At 38.8% G+C, this 20,881-nt stretch overlaps 1 protein-coding gene across 3 annotated transcripts in view; it reads right to left on the minus strand.

Moving 5' to 3' along the window:
- Positions 1-20,881, minus strand: part of PLEKHA5 (pleckstrin homology domain containing A5) — a 243,062-nt gene that overhangs the window by 44,181 nt on the left and 178,000 nt on the right. For 2 of the 3 annotated variants that reach the window (XM_007454604.1, XM_007454603.1), the window contains 3 exons: positions 17,445-17,528; positions 14,480-14,599; positions 13,599-13,652 (listed from right to left, as the gene is read on the minus strand). In XM_007454604.1, coding sequence (XP_007454666.1) covers positions 13,599-13,652; positions 14,480-14,599; positions 17,445-17,528 — 258 coding nt within the window. The remainder of the gene's footprint in view (positions 1-13,598; positions 13,653-14,479; positions 14,600-17,444; positions 17,529-20,881) is intronic. The other variant, XM_007454605.1, reaches the window with a different exon arrangement.

The following is a 20,881-nucleotide window of genomic DNA, read 5'->3' on the forward strand; positions in this document are numbered from 1 at the left end:
TGTGTCTGTATCACGTTCAAAGCTGTTGGGAGTCCTTTAGGGCAGCGAGGCCCTGATCTAGAAAACTGTTCTCACAACCTTTATTCTGCCGTATGAGTCTGTATCCACATCAGAAATTGACTGAAGAAATGTTAACTAACTAAAAAAAGCAAGCTGCCCCAATGCATTTGTAAATACCTATGACTATCTTATTAATATCTTTTTTCCTTTTTATTACTGGCTACTTCAGAAATCAAAGATCAAGCTTATTTCAACCAGTGGTTCTTAACCCAGAATCACTTGAGGAACTTGAAAAGAACGGAGACCCTGATTCCCAGATAACTATAATGCGCAACTTGAAAATCTCTGATGTAGACAATACCATTAACACATGAAGGTGACAGGCTGGTTTAAAGATTCCTTTTGGCAGAAGTAACTACAATGTTCTTTCTCAAGGTGTTGAACTACGTCAAATGTAATCTGGCAACAATGAATGTTCTTCAGCTTACATACTCCTTGGGAATCTCATTTTACTCAAGTCAGAGAGATGGGATAAGTCTATCTGCAGACAGAAGCAGCAGAAGTATTTCAGAATTCCCCTGGGCACCACACTCACCTGACCAAGGGCTGTTAGGATGACTGGGCTTGTAAGAAAAATCTGCACAGGGGAGTGGTCCTGTATGTGGTGGCACTCTCCTTGCACGTGGCATGCAACAGCTGAGGCCAGCTAAACACAGTACTCAGGATCCCACACAATGGGAGTTTGGTCCACATTAAACAATTTCAATGATCTGCCTGAAATTTGACTCTTTCCAGATTTACTGAATTGGAAATACTAGATCTGCTTTCTCTCCAAATAGATCCTAGAAATAGGCTAGTGATCTCTTTCACTAAATCACCTCTGAAATATCTCTATCTATCTATATCTATCTATCTATCTATCTATCTACCTTATTGAAGTATAGTTGATTTGCAATGTTGTGTTAGTTTCTGCTGTTTAGCAAAGTGATTCAGTTATACATTCTTTTTATATTCTTTTCCATTATGGTTTATCACAGGATATTGAATATAGTTCCCTGTGCTATACAGTGGAAGCTTGTTGTTTATCCATCCTGTATATAACAGTTTGCATCTGCTAACCCTAAACTCCCACTCCACCCCTCTCCCACCCTCCTCCCCCTTGGCAATCACAAGTCTGTTCTCTATGTCTGTAAGTCTGTTTCGTAGACAGGTTCATTTGTTTCATGAAATATCTGTATTTATAACTTAGAAACTGATCATCTCTGAAATTTACAATGAAACAGCACATGCTATCTGGCTTTTGCTACATAAACTTTACACAACAGCTTTTGAATTAAAACAGTAAAATATGACTCCCCCCTCCCCCCCACCAAATACATAATGCTCCATGAGCACCTTAGAATTTCATGCTCAAGTTCTTAAAAATAAGGACTATCCAGCAATTCTCTTCTGGTTTGACTACTACAAGAATCCTAGGCAGCATTAAGGCACTGCTGCTAATAGCTAATGTATTTTTGTTTTAAGGAATCAGAGCAAGAGAAAGACTAATTAGTTCTTGGGGGATGTTTAATAATTTACTTGAAAATGAGTTAAATGCTTCACTTCCTGCTTTAATTCCTTCTTTGAACTGAACGGTAATACAGGCTTCGTTTCCAATTAATTGCTAAATTATAAAGCTATTATAAAAGGTCCACTATTTTATAATAATAAAAATGAGAATGTATGAATTGGGGATGACACTATTTTCATAATTAACTTCAGCAATAAATAAGAAAACCTAAGTGGAAATATCTTGGAAATACACTTAGGCAATGCCAATATATTTCTGTTTACAACAAAAACATATTTTTACTTGAAATTTGTAAGTCCAAATGTTTACAAAAACCACCTAGAAAATGAGATACTTAACTCTAGCCTCTTTCTGAGGTTTGAGGTATGTTGGGCTAGTATGAATACAGAGCATCCTTTGATGTTACTGTTAGAAATATCTTGATTTAAAAACACATCACCACGGGCTTCCCTGGTGGTGCAGCGGTTGAAGAGTCCGCCTGCCGGTGCAGGGGACACGGGTTCGTGCCCTGGTCCGGGAGGATCCCACGTGCCGCGGAGCGGCTGGGCCCGTGAGCCATGACCGCTGAGCCTGCGCGTCTGGAGCCTGTGCTCCGCAATGGGAGAAGTCACAACAGTGAGAGGCCCGTGTAACGCAAAAAAACCCCCAAAAACCAAAAACAACCCATCACCAAAAAACTTACTCAACACACTTCTATGCAACCGCATCATAGCTGGCAGGATCTTGAGTGGAACTTCCCAACTGACACCTGCGGGCTGGGAAAGGGTTCCAGGTGTCTGGAGTTGGGGACCACCTCGGTCCTCAGAGTGCCTAACATGCTCCCAACAGCACGGCCTCAAGTTTCTGTCAAGATGTGCACACCTACTGTCACTTTTCTATGTGGGCCATGTAGGAAAAAGATTCGAAAGCACTAAGATAGTGTTTTATGTTTCAAAAAAAACCCCAGACATCTCCTCTTTCTTTGGCGTTCCTTGTCATTATTTAATCTCAGTAGTTCTCAAACCTGACTGAGGAGAAAAAATAAATCACCTGTGGAGTTTTCAAAACAGGGTTGAGTGGGCTCTGGCAAGTCTCACTGGGGGCTGGGGGGCAGACAGCCTTGAGAATTGTACTTTGTTTTTGTCTTTCTAAAGATCCACCAGTAGGTCTGACAGGAAATCAGGCTTGAGAACAATGGTCCTACCCTGGCACTAATTTAAGTCACTGAGGACCAATTCAACCATCACCAATGAGGAATTTTTCAAGGTCTTGATGAGTTGGTACTAAATGTTGGTCAGGATACCTGTGCAACTATCAAAAGATGAAAAATTTCAAGCTAATGATCTAAACACAAGTATATTGCATGTAGACTAAAACAGTCTTGTCTTTGTATGAAATACAGCATTAAGAGACTTAACCCCCTTAAAAAATCAGCTGAATCTCCTTATTAATAATATTAGTGGACTCAGCAGAATCACAGGGTGGGGGGGCCGGGGTATTATTACGAATCCAATTTCCAGTTGCCAGTTGTTCTATTATCCTAGCAACTTCTAATATCCGTTTCAAAGTCTCTATCTCTACAGAAATTGGACCAGCTAGGAATGCAGAAGAAACAGGATATTGTAAGTCATGAGATAAATGCTCCAGAATAATTTTTAGGGGGAAGGAGAAAGACTAGCAGTGAGCAAAGCCAGGACCATCATTCATATAACTTATCCTTGGGAAGATTAATTTCCCAATCCCCCTTTAGGTGTAAGAAGTGGTTAAGTAGTGGCTTAATTGCTATTTATTTATTTGGCCGCGCAGCATGCGGGATCCTAGCTCCCGAGCCTCCTGCAGTGGAAGCGCAGAGTCCTAACCACTGGACCGCCAGAGAAGTCCCTTAACTGCTCTTTGAAAAGTTTACATAATGATTCATCTAGAATAGCATTGTCCAACAGAACTTTCTATGATGGTGGAAATGTTCTCCATTAGTGTAGTCCAACATGCCACACCAATGACTCCTCAGCCCCTGAAATGTGGCCCGTGTGACAGAGAAAATGAATCTTATTTTTATAAAAGTGTAACTAACTTAAGTAGCCACATATGGCTAGTGGCTATTATACTGTATTGTAAGTCTAGAAATTCTAGACCAGTAAAGTCAGTATAATTTCCCCCTGGATTTGGATCTCATTCCCGTAAGAGAAAACATCTGCTCAAGCTCTGTCGAGTAAATGAGTTTCCCTGAATCTGAATTCTGCAGTAACAGCTTCCTCCCTCTTTTGCGGGCGGGTGCAAGAAGTCAGGATGATTTCTATCCGCCTTACAGAGCTTTTGTCCTTCACTGATAACCCATTTCGGTGCTGTCATTTTCCATTTAAATGGAAAATGGATTTTTCCTGAGTTCTTAAAGACACCTTAGAAAAAGAATTTTTAAGTTCGGAATCTGTCTTAACAATAGCCAAAAACCCTGATAGCCTAATCACTGAAGAATCCATCTCTCAAGAATGTCCTCCTGTGTCTAGATCAATAAACTTTTAAGATGTGTGGCAAAAATAAAAGGCTAAAGAATTTGACATGCCCAGGGTGAAGCTGTGAGGAATGCAGGGGTCTTTGTAAACAGGTCATTTGGATACTGACAACGTAAATGCCTTCCACTCTCATTCCAGGCACTTCTGAAAGTCCGAGAACCTGAGATTGAAGGGTATGACTACCTATAGAAACCACGCATTGTTTAACAGGAAGCAGGAAAATCTGAAGTGACTTTTTAAATAGAAGAATGTAAATAAGTCTCTTTATGGCCGATGAGGCAAAGTATGGAGGTCTATTTCTTTGGAAATTTTAAAGCAATCAGAACAAACTCTTCTATGCTATATATGGTTTCTAAATGTAAAACTTCGGGAAAGTATTACTATTGTATGTATTCAGAAAAATCAGTGGTACTTTAAATGATGTAGCTAGACCATACAACATATCCTCTTTTTCTTCAAGGGAGAAAGACAGATTAAAAACAAAGAAAGAAAAAGAAAAAACAAATTTCGACACTAACACAGAAGTCAAATGTATCCGACATTTCCTTAAAGGAAAAGAAGGGAAAAAAAAAAAGAGCATTTCTAGACTGACTGATGCTGTCAGTACTGGCTTCAGGAATAAGGTCCATTTATTGAGAAATATGAAAACACCCCTAATCCAGCAGAACAAAAGGAGGGCAATCTCTACACACAACCTTATTTAAATTGCTGAATTTTTTAAGCCACCATTTTGAGGTATATACCTGTGGTATATTTTGAAGGAAACTTTTAAGGTCTAGGCTAATGTCTTTCCAAATAATTTACATATATAATTTACTTACTGTGAGTTTCATCCTTTTTCACCTACGAGTCTCAAGAATTTAAAAAAAAATTAAAATCCTTTTGGCTACAGGATACATTTTATAGATCTGATTTTTACTTCAGTGGCTTAAACCTGTTTTCCTTATTAATGACTTTTTAAAAAAAATTGTTCCTTTAACTTTAAGTAATGTATTATCTGATGCCACCATCTTTATTCCTGGCATCCACAGGCAACTGAAAATATTAAAAAAGCTCAAAATCCATTTTGTAAAAATGCTTTATTGTGGAGATAAATAAATATTGTGTTTGAAATGGTCATATATTTCTCTTCTTTGCAGGCATTTTGTAAAACGATACCATAAAACAATACTATTTTAAAGGGACAAGACATTCCGAAGGGAAAATCTTACATCTCTGTTAGCTAAAAAAAAGTATTTGTTCTGGTCAATGGGTAAATCTACTAGAAAAATACATTTGAGCTTTAAATCAAAAGTAAAATATCTTCTAGATACAGGATCTGGGTTTTATTAATAGCAATTGTATTCTTATTGAGTTAAAATTGGCACTGAGTAGCAGAATTCCTACCATTAATTCAAAGATTTATCAGCTTATGTTTTAACTACATAATCACATCCTTAGGTTGATCCCAGAAATGACTTTGGCATTTATGCTCAACTTTGTTTCCTTCCTGAGCTTTGAAAATCATTTACAATTCTACTTTGCAAGCTCTAACATCCTGCCTGACACTGAGCTCCATAAATCTCTGCTGAATGAACTTTCTGAAAAAATACATTAAAATAACACAGAAGCAAACAAAAGCCACAATAATTGGCTTATAAAAATATCTGCTTTTGTAAATAAACTGTGGAACTGTAGAAATATTATGCATTTTAGGAGGGGTGGGGAAATTTTGTTTTCATTTTCCTATCTTGTTAGATAGGAGAATAACCAGTTATATAACCAAGAGCTGGTATTCTTCAGGTAACAAAGATCAACAACCTGAAATACAACTATTCTATAGGTACAAGAACAACTCCTGACTTTGAAGGAAGAATAGATTTTTCTTAAAAAAAAAGAGAGAAAATTCACTAATACAAGGTATTCATCCTAGCTTTGTGATTTTGGACAAGTCATTCAGCGTGACTGGGGATAAAAGTAACTGGCCACATGCCGCAGAGGCAAGTATTAGAAGCAGATGGGACACGGTATATAACAGCACTTTGAAAACTGTGAAGTGATACTTAAGCTATTAGGATGGACAGAAGCTGGGCAGGTGCACATTGTAGAGAATGGGGGTGCTTCTGTAGTATCTGAGAAACGATGGGGCGCTGGCTGGAGAAAAGGGTTTATGGGGGAGGAAGTGTTTCACAGGTTGGTAGGTGCTGGTGGTGATGAAATGAGGGCTGAGTGACAAACCAAAAAGAGACTTTATTTTGTAGGGAACCGGGAGTTTGAAGTTTCCTGAGTTAGTTGAAAGACAATGAGGCAGGTGCTTTGAGTATTGCCAGTATTTGTTGACTAAATGGTATAACAAGGAGCTAGTATGTGGAAGGTGTTTTGGTGGCTTCTATGATCCTGACTAAACACCATGCAGATATTATATACCAGTTAAAGTAAAATCTGTTCGGATGGTTCTACAGAATCGCATGATTTTCCTGTCTTCAGTAAAAGTGTTTTGAAAGTACTTTTAACTCCAGTTTCAAGGTATTGTTAGCTTTAACATAAGTTGGTGTTGGGCACATGAAATATTAGGAGAACGTAATACAACTCCAGGAGGCTGGATGACTGAATTCTGCCATTTTTATAAATTTGTAGAATCTCCACACTCAGAGTCGTGGAACAGCAGGCAGGGTGCCAAGGACCATCGCACTGGGGGTCCTTCCAAGTAGCCTGCCCGTTGTTTTCCTTTTCATCCACCAGGCCGTGAGAGGCTGTCCGAGCCATAGCTGGAGGAGACTTTCCTCTTTTCCCACTTTATGTTCTAGGTCTAAGCAAACAGCGAAAGAAAGGTCCTAATCCTTCTCGAAGTCCATCAAGCTCTTCCCCAAGGATGATGTGTTCAATAAATGTCTGTTACATCAATGGGGTTAGAGGTGACCAATATTTTGAACTACTTCTGCTTTCAGTTTTTTGGTCAGGGAATTGAGGGATCAGATAACAACTTTAAGTTTGGACATGCTGGAGATGTACTGAAGGCAGAACTTCCAAATGGAGATCTCCGTGAGCAACTCTAACTACGTAACGGAAACTGCAGAGAGAGGTGTTTTAGATGCCTTTTGTGCCCCTCTCCACATCTTCGGTTTCAGGTCTTGCTGGGTGTATGGGAACCCACTGGGTGCTCATGTATGCATAACCTCAGTGTGCTAGAGAGTTATTCTCAAGGGACAACCCTTGGTCAGCGGAAGACAGGAGTGAGTACTCTTTTCTAGTTCAGCTGGGTTTCTATTTGTTTGTCAACAAGTATCAGATGAGGCCCCAGTTGCCTATGGCAGTTGATAGTAATATAGACTCACTCTCTTTATTCCTGTACCTTGGAATCACTTCCCAGAGTAAACTTCCTACAAACAAGCCCACATCAAGGAAGCCCACATCACAGGCTCTGCTTTCTGGGAGAAACTCAGGGGCTAGAGATGAAAAGTAACAAAGACATAGCTAGTAAAATAATGAGTAGATGAATGTTCAGATGAGAGAACACCAAGAAACAGGGCACTTCCCCAGTTAGGGTTGAGAGGGGTGAAAACAGTTATCAAGAAGGGCCAGATGAATCACTGGTAAGAAACAGGAGAACCATGATAAATAATGGGTAAGCATCTGATAGGCCGAGATATCAGAGTATCGACACACATGTATTAAATCTTTCCACTTTCTAAATTCTAATCTATTCACTGTCCATTTATTTATATTCTGCCATTATGATGTCATATCCTGATTAAGAATTTTCTCAGTGTCATCTCCCTCTCCCACTTCTATGATCAACTATACAGAGGAAGGGAGAGACAGAAAAAGAAAAAAGGAGGAATGGTGTGTGAGAGACAGAGAGAGACAGAGAGAGAGAGAGAGAGACAGGAATGCTCTGAATAGCACGGCAAAAGAAAATACAGATATTCTACACTATGTAACTAGTTTGGGTTAGTAAGTGTTAAATAATATTCTTTCAATTTTCCAGTTTCCTTAGTTTGCTTTTTTCAAATGCCTTTTCTATATCCCCTAGAAACATTACCTCCTGTAGCTCTCAGTCATCTCTAAAAATAGAAGCTCTAGGACCCCTTCAAATATTAGAGAAAATGGGATCTTGCTTAATAGCTCAATAGAATGAGGTTGCTGAATGGACAACAATGAAAGCCATCAAGAATCTTTTCAATCATCTTGTTAGCATTTCTTCCCTTATAGGGAAGCTGTCTTTCATGAACACAAAGAACAAAAGGCAAGAAAGTACTGAGATTTTTACCTTGAATGGTTTCAGTACCAATTACATACACCCAGTTAACTGTTCCTTTCTGCATTTCCCCTGGCATAAGTATGTTTAAAAGTGGTCAGAGTTCCCGTTTCTACATTGTCGTTTCTTGAAAGGATACAGAAAGCATGCTGATGAGCAATGTCCACAGCAACCAGTAATATTAATAGAATATCAGACGTCTTCCAAAAGTCACTAGTAGCTTTAGCACACAGCTCATAAAATATTCATCTTTATAAAAGAATTACATTATAAAACCTGAATGCTACTACAAAACTTTCGCAAATCAGAAACTTCAGCTTACTCTTCAAGATGTTTTAGAGGTTAGTAATGATCAAGAATGACTTCTCCTCTCAAGCGTTTGCTCATACTTTAAAAAAATGTGCTGATAAAAGGACTGAGCTCTTGACTTGCTAACCTTCAAGACTTTCATGCAACAAAGAACACCACAGGTATGCCTGAGCTGTATTTTTCCTTTCTTGTACTATGGCAAACTGGTTTGTTATGAGAAACTTCCAGCTTTTCCATGAAAATTTGAGGATAAGGTCCTTTAGCCATCTGGTGTAAAAGAATATACCATTTGATGCTAAATTCAGAAATGACTTAGGTATGCTCCATGCTGAGGTGGGGGTGGGGGGAAGACAGCTCCAGCTGGGTAGGGGCAAATGAATTTCATAAAATTATCCGTAGCAGAGTCATATTCTTTTCACAAAGAACTTCTGGCAATCCCCAACACAGGTGTGACTGACTGAGGGATGTCCCTTCCTTTCCCGTTCTCATGCAGCTATTTCTGATGCAGTTAACTACAGTGGCTCTTGAAGGGACAGGGGTAAAGCCAGAATGTCATAATTCTAAGGGCCATTTGTGAAAGCACATTCAATGTTACCATTTTATGTTTAAAAAATGAAAAAAAATATCTGCTGCAGTACCAGCACAAGCAAAGCTCACAACTGTAGGAGTCAAACTTCATTTATTGTATCAGGTTTTCTGTAATGGGGAGGCTGGCTACTGGACTGTTTAATCATACTGGTGGCTGCGGGGGGACGAGGGAGAAGAGGGCTGGTATACACTCAACATTACCCACCAGGGGGCAGCGTGCTTGCAAAAGGCCTGTGAAGGGCTGCTGAACGTCTCTAGATCCTTCTGTCCATCCCTACCTACACGTTTTTTTTGTTGTTGTTGTTTTTTTGCGGTACGCAGGCCTCTCACTGTCTCGGCCTCTCCCGTCGCGGAGCACAGGCTCCGGACGCGCAGGCTCAGCGGCCATGGCTCACGGGCCCAGCCGCTCCGCGGCATGTGGGATCTTCCCGGACCGGGGCACGAACCCGTGTCCCTTGCATCGGCAGGCGGACTCTCAACCACTGCGCCACCAGGGAAGCCCCCTACACATTTCTTCATCTCAGTTCTTAAGCATCTCATTTTCTGTTACCATGGCCTACAAGGAAAGCTGGCAGAAATTCCCTCATAACTGTTCTTCAATCACTAACAGAAAAAGAAAGAAAAAGCAAGTGAGGAAGAAAGAAACAAATGGAGGGAAGAAGATGGATGAAGGGATGGGAACATGGCCTCATCTCCCCAATCCTATAAATCCTCCCTTTACGACTGATCGAAGAAGCTCCAGCCCCTGCTCTACCTCTTCATACATAGAGGCCTTGCCTAGTTCCCTCTCCTCAGCCCCTGCTCTAGTTTCTACGATCCAGGCTTCATTCCTTTGCTCAGTACAACCAGTCCTGGTCCAGACTACAGGAGCCGAGAACTAGATACCAGAGGAAATCCTCGTAAGGGACAAGAGTAAGAAAATGAAGTCCCTACTCGCCATGTGAGACCTGCTGAAGGGGATATATATGCCCCAGCTGAACAGCAGACGGTTGATAACAGTCAGCTTCTATGGGGAGCTGTTACGCCGGCTTCAAACAGATGATTTGCACGTGGCTCCACGAAATATTAGGAACTCCTAGCCATCAAATACACGTTCAGCATCGGAAAGCTCTAAAACTCATGCTCAATCTGCCCTGTTCTGAGAAAAAAAGAAAATATATCAAGACAGTCTCCTTTCCCTCACCGTCAAAGAATGGCAACAGGACACTCCATTCTTCAGGAGGGGATGCCCTTGCAACTGCTGATAATCTCGAATTTACTCCAACTTCCTGGCAAGTACAGGGCCACTGCAAGATTGCACTTATGGCCTTTCTCCCCTCTCCTATATTCTGGTAGTAGAGGAATGAACGAGGGAAAAGAGAATGTCAAATCCATTCCAGAGGTATACTGTAGGATGAAATTTCCAAGTTTCCCTTAAACGGTACCCCAAAGCTTCTCTAACGTCCAGTGATGACTAAGCTACATGAGAAGAAAATGAGTTACTGATATATTATGTATTTATTCATTTTCGAAATAGAACCTGGATGAGGTTCATAAAGTACCCAGTTAGGATTATTATACTTTCACAGGTTATACTTTGGGGCTTTATCTTAAAATTCATAAAAATGACAAACCTAGGCTCATCTTAAGAAATGTAGACATTGAACAGTCTACTAACTGGGCTATAAAAACATAAACAAACTGTAATAGCGTACTTCAGAGTAAAACAAAAAGCAGAAGAAAATTATACCATAATAATTAGCATAGCTTTTGTTATTTTTCAAAACACTTCAGTACATGACTTGTCCTCATGATGGTGATATGGCACCAGAAGACAAGAGTTTTCGATTGACTGTATAATATGTAAATCTTCAGCATTTCAGACAAGGCATTTTTATTTGTTATAATATCAGAAATGAATTTACCTCTGAAGTAACTCAGAGACTACCCTTTGGTTCTATTTTTCATGAATAGTGACAGGGATTAAGAGAATTTAAATCAATTAAATGTTGGCCTTAGGTTATTCTGATGATTTATTTGAGCAAGCAGAATAAGTGTTGAAAGAGTATCAATTAGTACATGTTCTCTTGGTATGATATACAGTTCTATAAAATGTGACCAGAGCCTCTGACTTTCAGGTTTTAAAATCTACTTTCAAATTTATAATTATATAAAACTCGTGAATCAGTTTATAAACCCAGGCAACCAATAATGCCCATAAAAATACACCTGGTCACCTAGAATCTGCTACTGGCAGTAACAAGATTAAAAGCTGGAAATGTTTGAGCTGAGTGAAAAATTTCATTAAAATTCAATATTACCAAGAATTCTTTCTACATAACTTAATAACCTTACTACTGATTAAAATACAGGACAGTTCAAAGGTAAATATTTCATTTATATTAAATGCAATTATTTGAAATCATAAAATGTTTTGATTTATTTAAAGAGAGATTTTTCCTTAGGAAACCTTAAGGATGTACACATTTACGCATATCTGAGTTTCTGGGCAAAGCCCTCACCATGTTTTTTATGCACTAATTATTATCTAAAAATGGTCCAATTTTTGCCATCAGAAATAGTCTTATTTCAATGCAAATCATCATTCAAACAATCAAATTCTACAATTCTTCTCATTATCACAAAATTTTACAAGTGGAATAATATAACTATTTTGGGATCTGATATAAGAAAAAGGTGAGTTACTGGAAAAGCTCTGCTGACATGTTGACAGAACAGAGAGGATTGATACAAAGTTGAGATTTTAATTTTAATTAATTAATTAAAAGACAAAACACATTTATCCTCTTATACTTCTAGAGGCTGGAAGTTGGAAATCACTCAATGGGCCAAAACCAAAGTGTGGGCAGGGCCATGTTCCCTTCAGAGGCTCTACGGGAGATCCCATTTCCTTGCCTTTTCCACCTTCTAGAGCAGCACTCCTTAGCGCATCGCCTAAAAGTTGAGATTGTAGAAGTCACCTTGCCAAGGGAGCAAAGGACGGGCACAGAAGCCTCAACTGGATCTGGGCCACTAAGGCCAAGGGAAGAAACAGCTCAGTCCGGGAAAGGGAGGTGAGGAGAGGCATCATCTTAGCAAATGGTGGTCTTTTCGATATATTTACCTGTCCCTTCCCAAGAGCTACTCAAGTTCTATATGTCTGCAGTGCCAGTTTTGATTTGTTGAGGTGAGCAGTAAATTAACGATAAATTAATAAACCACTAAGTTTATTTCCAGAGATTCTAGATAACTTCAGAGCCACATTCATATCGTCGTTTTTAACCCTAATTTTTGTAATATCCCATTGTTTGTCAGAACGATCTCTAGCTTTATAGACAGAGGTGCTTTTAAGAAGGTTATTCCCCATGTATCTTAGAAGCTTTCTGGCAGTGTGGAATTTTAAGGGAAGGCTTATCTTACTATTTTGTTGGCAAACATGTCTTTATTAGATTGTATAATGTACACTGTGCTTAAATTTAATAGCACCAGTCTCTGAAGTGAAGACTAGAGTTTGGATTCATGAAATGCTGATTTCTAAAGCATTCCAATAGGTAAAACTATGATGAAAACATTTTGTGGGAAAATAAATTACAAATTAACAAAAGCATATTTCTTTTAAAAATTAAAAGAAAAATGACTGAACATCTTTTCAAGGGTTATCCTAATGCAAAATCCCTCTTTAAATATAACTAATTTAAAGCAGTACATTATTATTTTGTTTCAAACAGGGCAAATACAAATATGTAAATACTGTCTTACAGCATTTTCCGCAGTAACCTCTTTCATTTGATAAAATATTCAAGTTTGAACGTTTTGAAAACAAGCTAAAGAAAATTCTAGCCTAATTTATATGCAAAAAGAAAGCATTCACTAGAAGAAATTTTATGTTTAAGAACATATAAAAAATCCTCATCAAATTAAAATTAAATATTAACAGGGAAGTTCACAGACGCCAACATTTAGGAGTGTCAGTCCTTGTCCATCAACTTCCACTCACTTTTCAACATTTACCCATTGTTAACCTCCCCTTGAGAATACAGAGAGCACCACATCCACCTCCTCCTGGCCTTCAACAAGGTATTCACAGATGGGTGCCTACTTCTTTAATTAGGTCACCTCCAAGCTGACACAAGCCAATAAGTACAAGTATTCTTGGGATAAGAAAAAATAAATCTAGAGAATCCAGGCTCTCAATTTCCAGAGACCTGGCATTTGTATCTCACCTCATCTCCACAACTGTCCTTTCTAACCTGCTTATTCTGGTATTCCTGAATTCCCCTGGTGAGGGGTCTCTTAGCCTGCCACTTGTAAAAGTCACACTATTAACACAAAATGAATGAAATATCTGAGTAGCCCGAAAATTGTACTACATTGAAAACATTAAAACATAAGGTATGATAAGTAAGAAAAATTCTTCAAGGCCCACCTGATGATCCAAATATATGGTGTTCCTTTGAAGGTGATGTGAAAGGATTTCATTCTAGTAGGCATCAATCAAGGTACAAACGGACAGAGAAAGGGGGTGCGGAATTCATGAAAAGGTCAATTTTGAAACAGGGAAAACAGGTAGTTTGTCACAACCTATATTATACCACAGCACACAACGACTTCCACACACATGCTCCCCTGTAAACGGCACAGATGATGCATTCAATGATTATAAATTACACTTAGTTTTGTAAGAAATTAAGTAGACATGCATATAAGCTGAAACATTAAGCAGAAAAATCCTTCAAATGGCTTTAGCAGACTCAAGGTTAGAAGCTTTACATGTTAATTCTTTTCGGCAATATGTTACTACTTCTTTGGATGTTTCTCATATAACCAGAGGCTATTAAACCCTTTGAGAAATGTTTACGTGTGTTCATTTTAAAAATCAAGAACACACGAAATTAATCTTTGACATTTAAAAGGCAGTACTATTAAAACGCTAATCACTTCTCAACTTACTACTTTATGGGAAACGACGGGAATCTTCAATATCTGTTTTACGGGAGGTGGAAGTTAGTGTTTGAGGAATGACAATAGTATTCTGAAGTCTGCATGCATTTCCTCCCTCACAACCAAAAGTTGGTGGGTGAGTGGGTGGGTGGAAGGCTACGAAGAAATGCAGCCGACCCACGTTTTCCTTTAATAACGTATAACCAAGGGAATTCTCAAAGGGTCAATAGGAGATCCCGATGTCGTCGCTGCAGTGGTGGGATGGGCTCATGCTCACGGGAATGACGCTGATGAAACCGATTAATAATGAATGGCTCAGCGTGAGTGACAAGAGCAGACACACAGACACATCTCTCCATAGCTGACCTTTGGGCTGTGCGCCTCGAGCTTTAGCTGCATGAGCTGTGCTAACGTGTGCTCCCGGATACTACTCAGTTCCGCTTGCTGCCGTCTCAGCTTTATAAGCAGCAGCGTAAGCTCCTCTGGCTGAAGGAGTACAATTTAAGAATCCAAACAGTGGAAAACAGATTAATTGTGGTCTTAAGTGACAGATATTAAACCAAGATTTCTTGGCAAGTATCCTCTTATGGTTGACATCAAACATAGTGCCTAAGCACTATGATGATAGGTCATACATAAATGCATAGATATCTAGAGAAATAGAAGGAACAGTATTACTTGGTAAGATACAGCAAAACAACAGTCTATTAAGGCATATTCTCAGAACTCATGAGAGAATATTTAAATCTTAAGCATAAAGAAGTGCAATGCCAAAAAAACCCCCACCATTATAAAGGTTTGTACATGAGAGCTATTATTAAAATATATTTTAATGAGATGTTTAGAAATGACACCTAAGACTTTTATAGCAATAGAACAATATCTGCATGCCCAACACTCTATCTTAGAGAACAGAAGGTAAACAAAAAGAATTAAAATTCATGTAAAACTTGGATGACACCTTCACATCATTAAGCTCAGTCAGTACCTGAGATCTATTAACTGCTTCCCAATTATATTTTTAAATGTCACAGTTAGTGTTTTCACAGGATATTTTATATTGACCAAAAGACCAGTTTTTATTTTTAAGGAAGAAAAAAATGCATTTACTACACACAGAAAGTTTCCATGTGCGCATAAACCCTCCTTCCACCCTTGGCGGAGAGCAGAGAACCTTTTGGTTCCTGATTGGTTACTCTGATCTCTGAGGGGAATAAACTTTCAAAGGTAGATACAATTCCTTAACAGACCAATCCGATATATTTTTTTTCGTTAGAAATGCAGTAAAGTATGGTCATTGGCAGTCTTACAGGCCATAAAATATCATTCGGTGTTTGACTGAGCTTTGTTATGATTAAAAACTGCACAGAGACCACAGGGAGACTCTGTTCACTTAAGAGCTACAGCTGTGCTCTTAAAACTTCCGAGCCAAAAAGCGTTCCCGAGATTGACTTGTTTTGCCGACAGCACAGCGTTACACTTAGCTCTCTTCTGTTCTGTTCATTTGCTGTTGCTCTTTATTTTCCATAAAAAAAAATTTTTTTTAGGGTCACAAATCATTTTTTAGAAAATGGAAGTATAGTTGATTTTTATGTTAGTTGCAGGTATATGGCAAAGTGATTCAGTTACATATATATATATATATATATTTTTTTTTTTTAAGATTATTTTCCGTTATAGGTTATTACAAGATATTGAATACAGTTTCCTGTGTTATACAGTAAATCCTTGTTACTTATCTGTTTTATGTATAGTAGTCTGTATCTGTTACAAATCAATTTTAACTGTTACTTGAAGTTACATTAAAGGTTATTGCCTTCAAGAGGAAAAAATGTCAGAAGTAAACCATAGTTACTATTGGATTCTCTGAGTATCCACACAGACGAGACAATAGCTTCTTAACAGTCAAAGAATGTGTGTGCATATGTGACTTAAAGAAGAAACTTAACAGGAAAAGAAGAGATGCTTTTGCTCTGAGGCCAACCACATCTTGTGACCTCATGACTGTGAGACAGTCCATATCTTATGTCATCATATCAAGCTCTAGAGGTCTTGCCAGAGAGAAAGGAGAGTGGGGTAAGGGATTAGATAGTCTGAGACCCAGAGGGATATTTGACAGAAATACTAAAAGAAGAAACCTTAAAACTCTGGTTTATTACTTATGGAGTTAAAGAGATTTTCAAAAGCATGAAAGATTACAATAAGTTTGCTAGATGTTTAAATTTGAGGCAAAATAAAAAGAGGCACAACTGATTCCTCCAAAAGAAGGTGGTGGTTAATAAATTTTGTCCTAAATATCCACTAGAGGGAGCAAGGTAGAAGAGAAAATTTCATAATATGATACTTAGCATTATCTTATGATTAAGGTCTGTTTGCCAGATCAACGATCTAATGTTTAAAATTTCCAACAGTTAAAAATTTTTAGTTATAGTCGAGCAATATCTATCGCCTTTAATAAGTAAACCACAAGTAGTTTAAAGCCAAGAAATCTGCCTTATATCTAAGCATGTAAGAGATGAAATAAAACAATGTTTGAAAAATACATAGAAGATAAACTTGTTTCGATTACTGCAGGAAGAGGATTTTAAATAATAAACAACTAAATGGTCCTCAAATCATATCTTTACAGAAATTAAGACTACCTACTAATATGAAAGCGTAGTTCCCCTGATAAAAGAATGCCATTAAAATAAAATGAAGTGATGAAAAGTCACCTTTTCTCTTTAATTTGAAGAGTAATAGTGTCCTGGTAACATAACTCCTTTCCAATGTGAACAGGAATAACACTGACTATGAAATGATAAAGGTAAGTACTTGCGTGAACTTAGTATTTCCAACAGTCTCTCTTTCTCTGCATAAATATGTAAATCGGTTTCTTTTCTGCTCTAAGGTAGTTAATCTATATAAAAATCCACAGGAGAAACTTGACAGGCCTGTGGTTTGACTATAGACACAGAGTTGCTTGCTGGATTTGTTTCCCTAAGGAACTACTCCAACTTCCGTTTTAAGGAGCAGGAAATTAACATTCAATGAAGTAAAGAAACCCTCCCAGGTTATAAAGTAAAAACACCCTCCCAGGTTATAAAGATTCTGGAAAACAGAATCTTGTATTTAGGCAGTCAGACATTCAGGGAGAGGTATCAGGAAGACACTGAAATGGTGACATGATTCCAAATTCTACTGACAAGCATCTGTTCCACAAAACTAGTAATGGTTTTTCTCTGGGAGGCACCTCTCTGAAAACTCAAACTTAAAAGCTATGTCAGATGTGTGCTATCATGGGTAGCACATAAATAAAACATGATATGGTAAATAAAGATATCATACTCACCGTTTTGCCTTGGAGGCTCTGGGGGCTAACAGACTGTAAGGTTAGGCCAGCTGGCATTGACCTCCTGTCAGGCACATACATGTGCTAGGAAGATAAAGGCACAGTATAAATTCTGTAGTCAATGTCAGTGATGAAAATTATATTATAAAATGCCATTTAAAATTGCTAGCGGTGCTTATGAAAGAAGACAGATACTAAAACTTCAGGACTAAAATACAGACACTGATGAACAGAGTAATTCCATACAGTATGGCTCAGTGGTTCTCAAACTTATTGGTCTCAGGAGCCCTTTACATCCTTAAAAAGGAGATTTGAGTGACAAGAGTGGCATTATTTTACAGTTTTGCAAATCTCTTTAACGTCTGGCTGGATTTTCATATCTGCCCCTGTATTCGATCTGTTGTGATCATCTCTTTTAGGGGAAGTACATGAAGAAAAGCCACCTTCGATATACGTAATTGGAAAAGGGAAGAGAACTTGAATAGCTTTTTTGGATATTTGCAGATGTTCTTTGATACTGCACTAAAGGTCAAAAAGTGGTGCTTTCTTAAAGGTTAGTTGCGAAGTGGTATCTGAAACCGTATCAAGGAACTTTTTGTACTCTGTCACATTGACATCCATTCATTGGTCTATTTGCACTTTAAAGGAATCTTTTACCCATCCATGATTTTGAGACATCAAACACTGCCCATGCAGAAAATACTGGCTCAGTGAGTTATGCAGATGTTCCAAATGCTGGCACATGTTAGTCTACAAGATCAGTAGCGCCTATCTGTTAATACCATCATTGATCTTTAAGCACCAGAGAGCTGTCAAGCTCACAGAGGCAGATACAAGATTTCCAAAATTCTAATTTTTGCTTGAAAGCTCAAATGTTGTGGTCGGTGACAGGTACTGTGGGTTGCTTGCCTTGAAGTGACAGGCTAACGTTTCACTCTCAGGAAGTGTCTGTCAAATATCAAGTCTGAACAACTATAGTTTGTCATTCGTTCTTTCAAGTAAAAATGGTGTTTCATAAAAAAAAAAAAAAAAAAAAAAAAAAAAAAAAAAAAAAAAAAAAAAAAAAAAAGAAGAAGAAAGAAAGAAAGAAGAAAAAAGGCCTGGGCTCTGCACTATTGTGAGAAGGTTGTGGCATCAGACGGTTCTGGGTGATTCGAGTTCCAGCCAGGATGATCGAGGCTGTCTGCAACAACCGTCTAGGCATGAAGGTCCGAGTTAAATGCAATACTGATGACACCATCGGGGACCTTAGAAGCTGACTGAAGCCCAAACTGGCACCCACTGGAACAAGATTGTTTTGAAGAAGTGGTACATGATTTTTAAGGACCACGTGTCTCTGGGGGGACTATGAGATCCATGACTGGATGAACCTGGAGCTTTATTACCAATACAGCAGAATTTCTTCTCCCACCCTCATCCCACAACACTAGTATGGATGCTTGTTTGTTGTTGTTTTTTTTTAAATACTTATTTATTTTATTTACTTGGTTGTGCCGGGTCTTAGTTGAGGCTCGCAGGCTCCTTAGTTGCGGCAGGCGGGCTCTTAGTTGTGGCATGCATGTGGGATCTAGTTCCCTGAACAGGGATCGAACCCGGGCCCCCTGCACTAGGAGTGCATAGTCATATCCACTGCACCACCAGGGAAGTCCCTGGATGCTTATTTCTGAAAACTCATGTTAATAAAAACTTAGAGGCTGAAAAACAAAAACAAAAACAAAAACGGAGCTAGTTCTGCTGGCAACTCAAATAACCACTCAAGTGTTTTTCTCTGAGACAACTAGTAGCACTTTGGTATGCAAAGAGAAATGCTTTAAGTACATTTCCCATTTCATCACACAGAATATTAAAATGCTATGGAAGGAAAAGTCAAGATTGAAGAAAATTATCTTTTACTGTTTCATCAAAGGGATTTATTTTTACGGCAAGTCTGTGACAGTGAAGCATTACAATGACCACTAGTATGGTCTGAGCCATTCGCTTGACTTGGGCTTAAGGTGCTAGTACTTTTACCCACTGTTGCTTTCGCACCATTAGAAAATGGTAACACAATGAATAATGCCTTATTATTATTATAAAACTAATTCTGAGCTTACTTACAGCCTCCCTGAAAGGGTCATGGGGACCCTCAGGTACCCCCCCAGGTACTCCCTAAGGGTCCATGAACCCTACTTTGAGAACCACCGATCACATCAAGGAAGATGATGGGACAGTTTGAAAGAAACGTTGGCAAACGTTGCAGAAGTTTTTCGGGAGGAGATGTTTAGTTGGCTGGGAAAACTGGCTAGAGAGCACACATGCATCTCATATCTGCTGTTGTAAGAGATGTGACTTTTGGCCATGAAAACACTCATCAACCATGCACTAATAATTTGCATTAGATCAGACTTCTCTTGAATACCGTTACTATTTTTATTGGTCTTTGGATGTACGAAGTGACAAAATATTGACCTTTGCTACAGCAGAGCTCAAAGTGAGCTTTTCTTGGTGAGACAAACTAAAGCTTCCTCCAGAAGAAAATTCCTGATTGACTTATTAATTTCTAACTAATGCTTATTTATGGAAAAATCAAGCATATGCAATGATGTAACTGAAGGAGTCAGCCCATCGCAAGGATAAGAAAAGGTGCTTTTCAAAAGGGAATAAAGCAAGGTGTTCTCTAGAATTAAAAAGAAAGTGACAGGAAAATTCCTTTTCACTTTAGGACAGACATTAGAGACCCAGCTGCACATAGGGTGACTGATCAAAACAACTGCTTCAGCATTATGAAAAGCTGATTGATGCAAAACACTCGAATTCACTTCAAAAAATCTACTAAGCAAGGCTGATACCAACTTAAGGTGCAAATGAAAGCATGATCTCTATAACTTAATTTTTTTAAAAGTATATGTAGAGAACTCCCTGGCAGTCCAGTGGTTAGGACTCCTCGTTTTCACTAATGAGGGCATGGGTTTGATCCCTGGTCAGGGAACTAAAATCCCGCAAGCCACGAGGCATGGACAAAAAAAAATAAAAAAAAGTGGGCTTCCCTGGTGGCACAGTGGTTGAGAGCCCGCCTGCCGATGCAGGGTACATGGGTTCGTGCCCCGGTCCGGGAAGATCCCACATGCCGCGGAGCGGCTGGGCCTGTGAGCCATGGCCGCTGAGCAAAAAAAAAGTATATATATCAGTAAGCATTGTTACTTTAATATGCAATTGGGCACCTGAGGAGTATTTCAATATGCCATATCTTCCGCTGGTTAGAAGATATGGTTAGCACATTAAAAAAAAAATTATTTATCTATTTCATTTTTAGCTGTGTTGGGTCTTCATTCGCGCGGGCTTTTCTCTAGTTGCGGCAAGCAGGGGCTACTATTCGTTGCGGTGTGCAGGCTTCTCTTGTTGCAGAGCACAGGCTCTAGGTGCACGGGCTTCAGTAGTTGCAGCACGCAGGTTCAGCA

The sequence above is a fragment of the Lipotes vexillifer genome, unplaced genomic scaffold, assembly GCF_000442215.2.
Source record: "Lipotes vexillifer unplaced genomic scaffold, Lipotes_vexillifer_v1.1 scaffold559, whole genome shotgun sequence".
Lineage (NCBI taxonomy): Eukaryota > Metazoa > Chordata > Mammalia > Artiodactyla > Lipotidae > Lipotes > Lipotes vexillifer.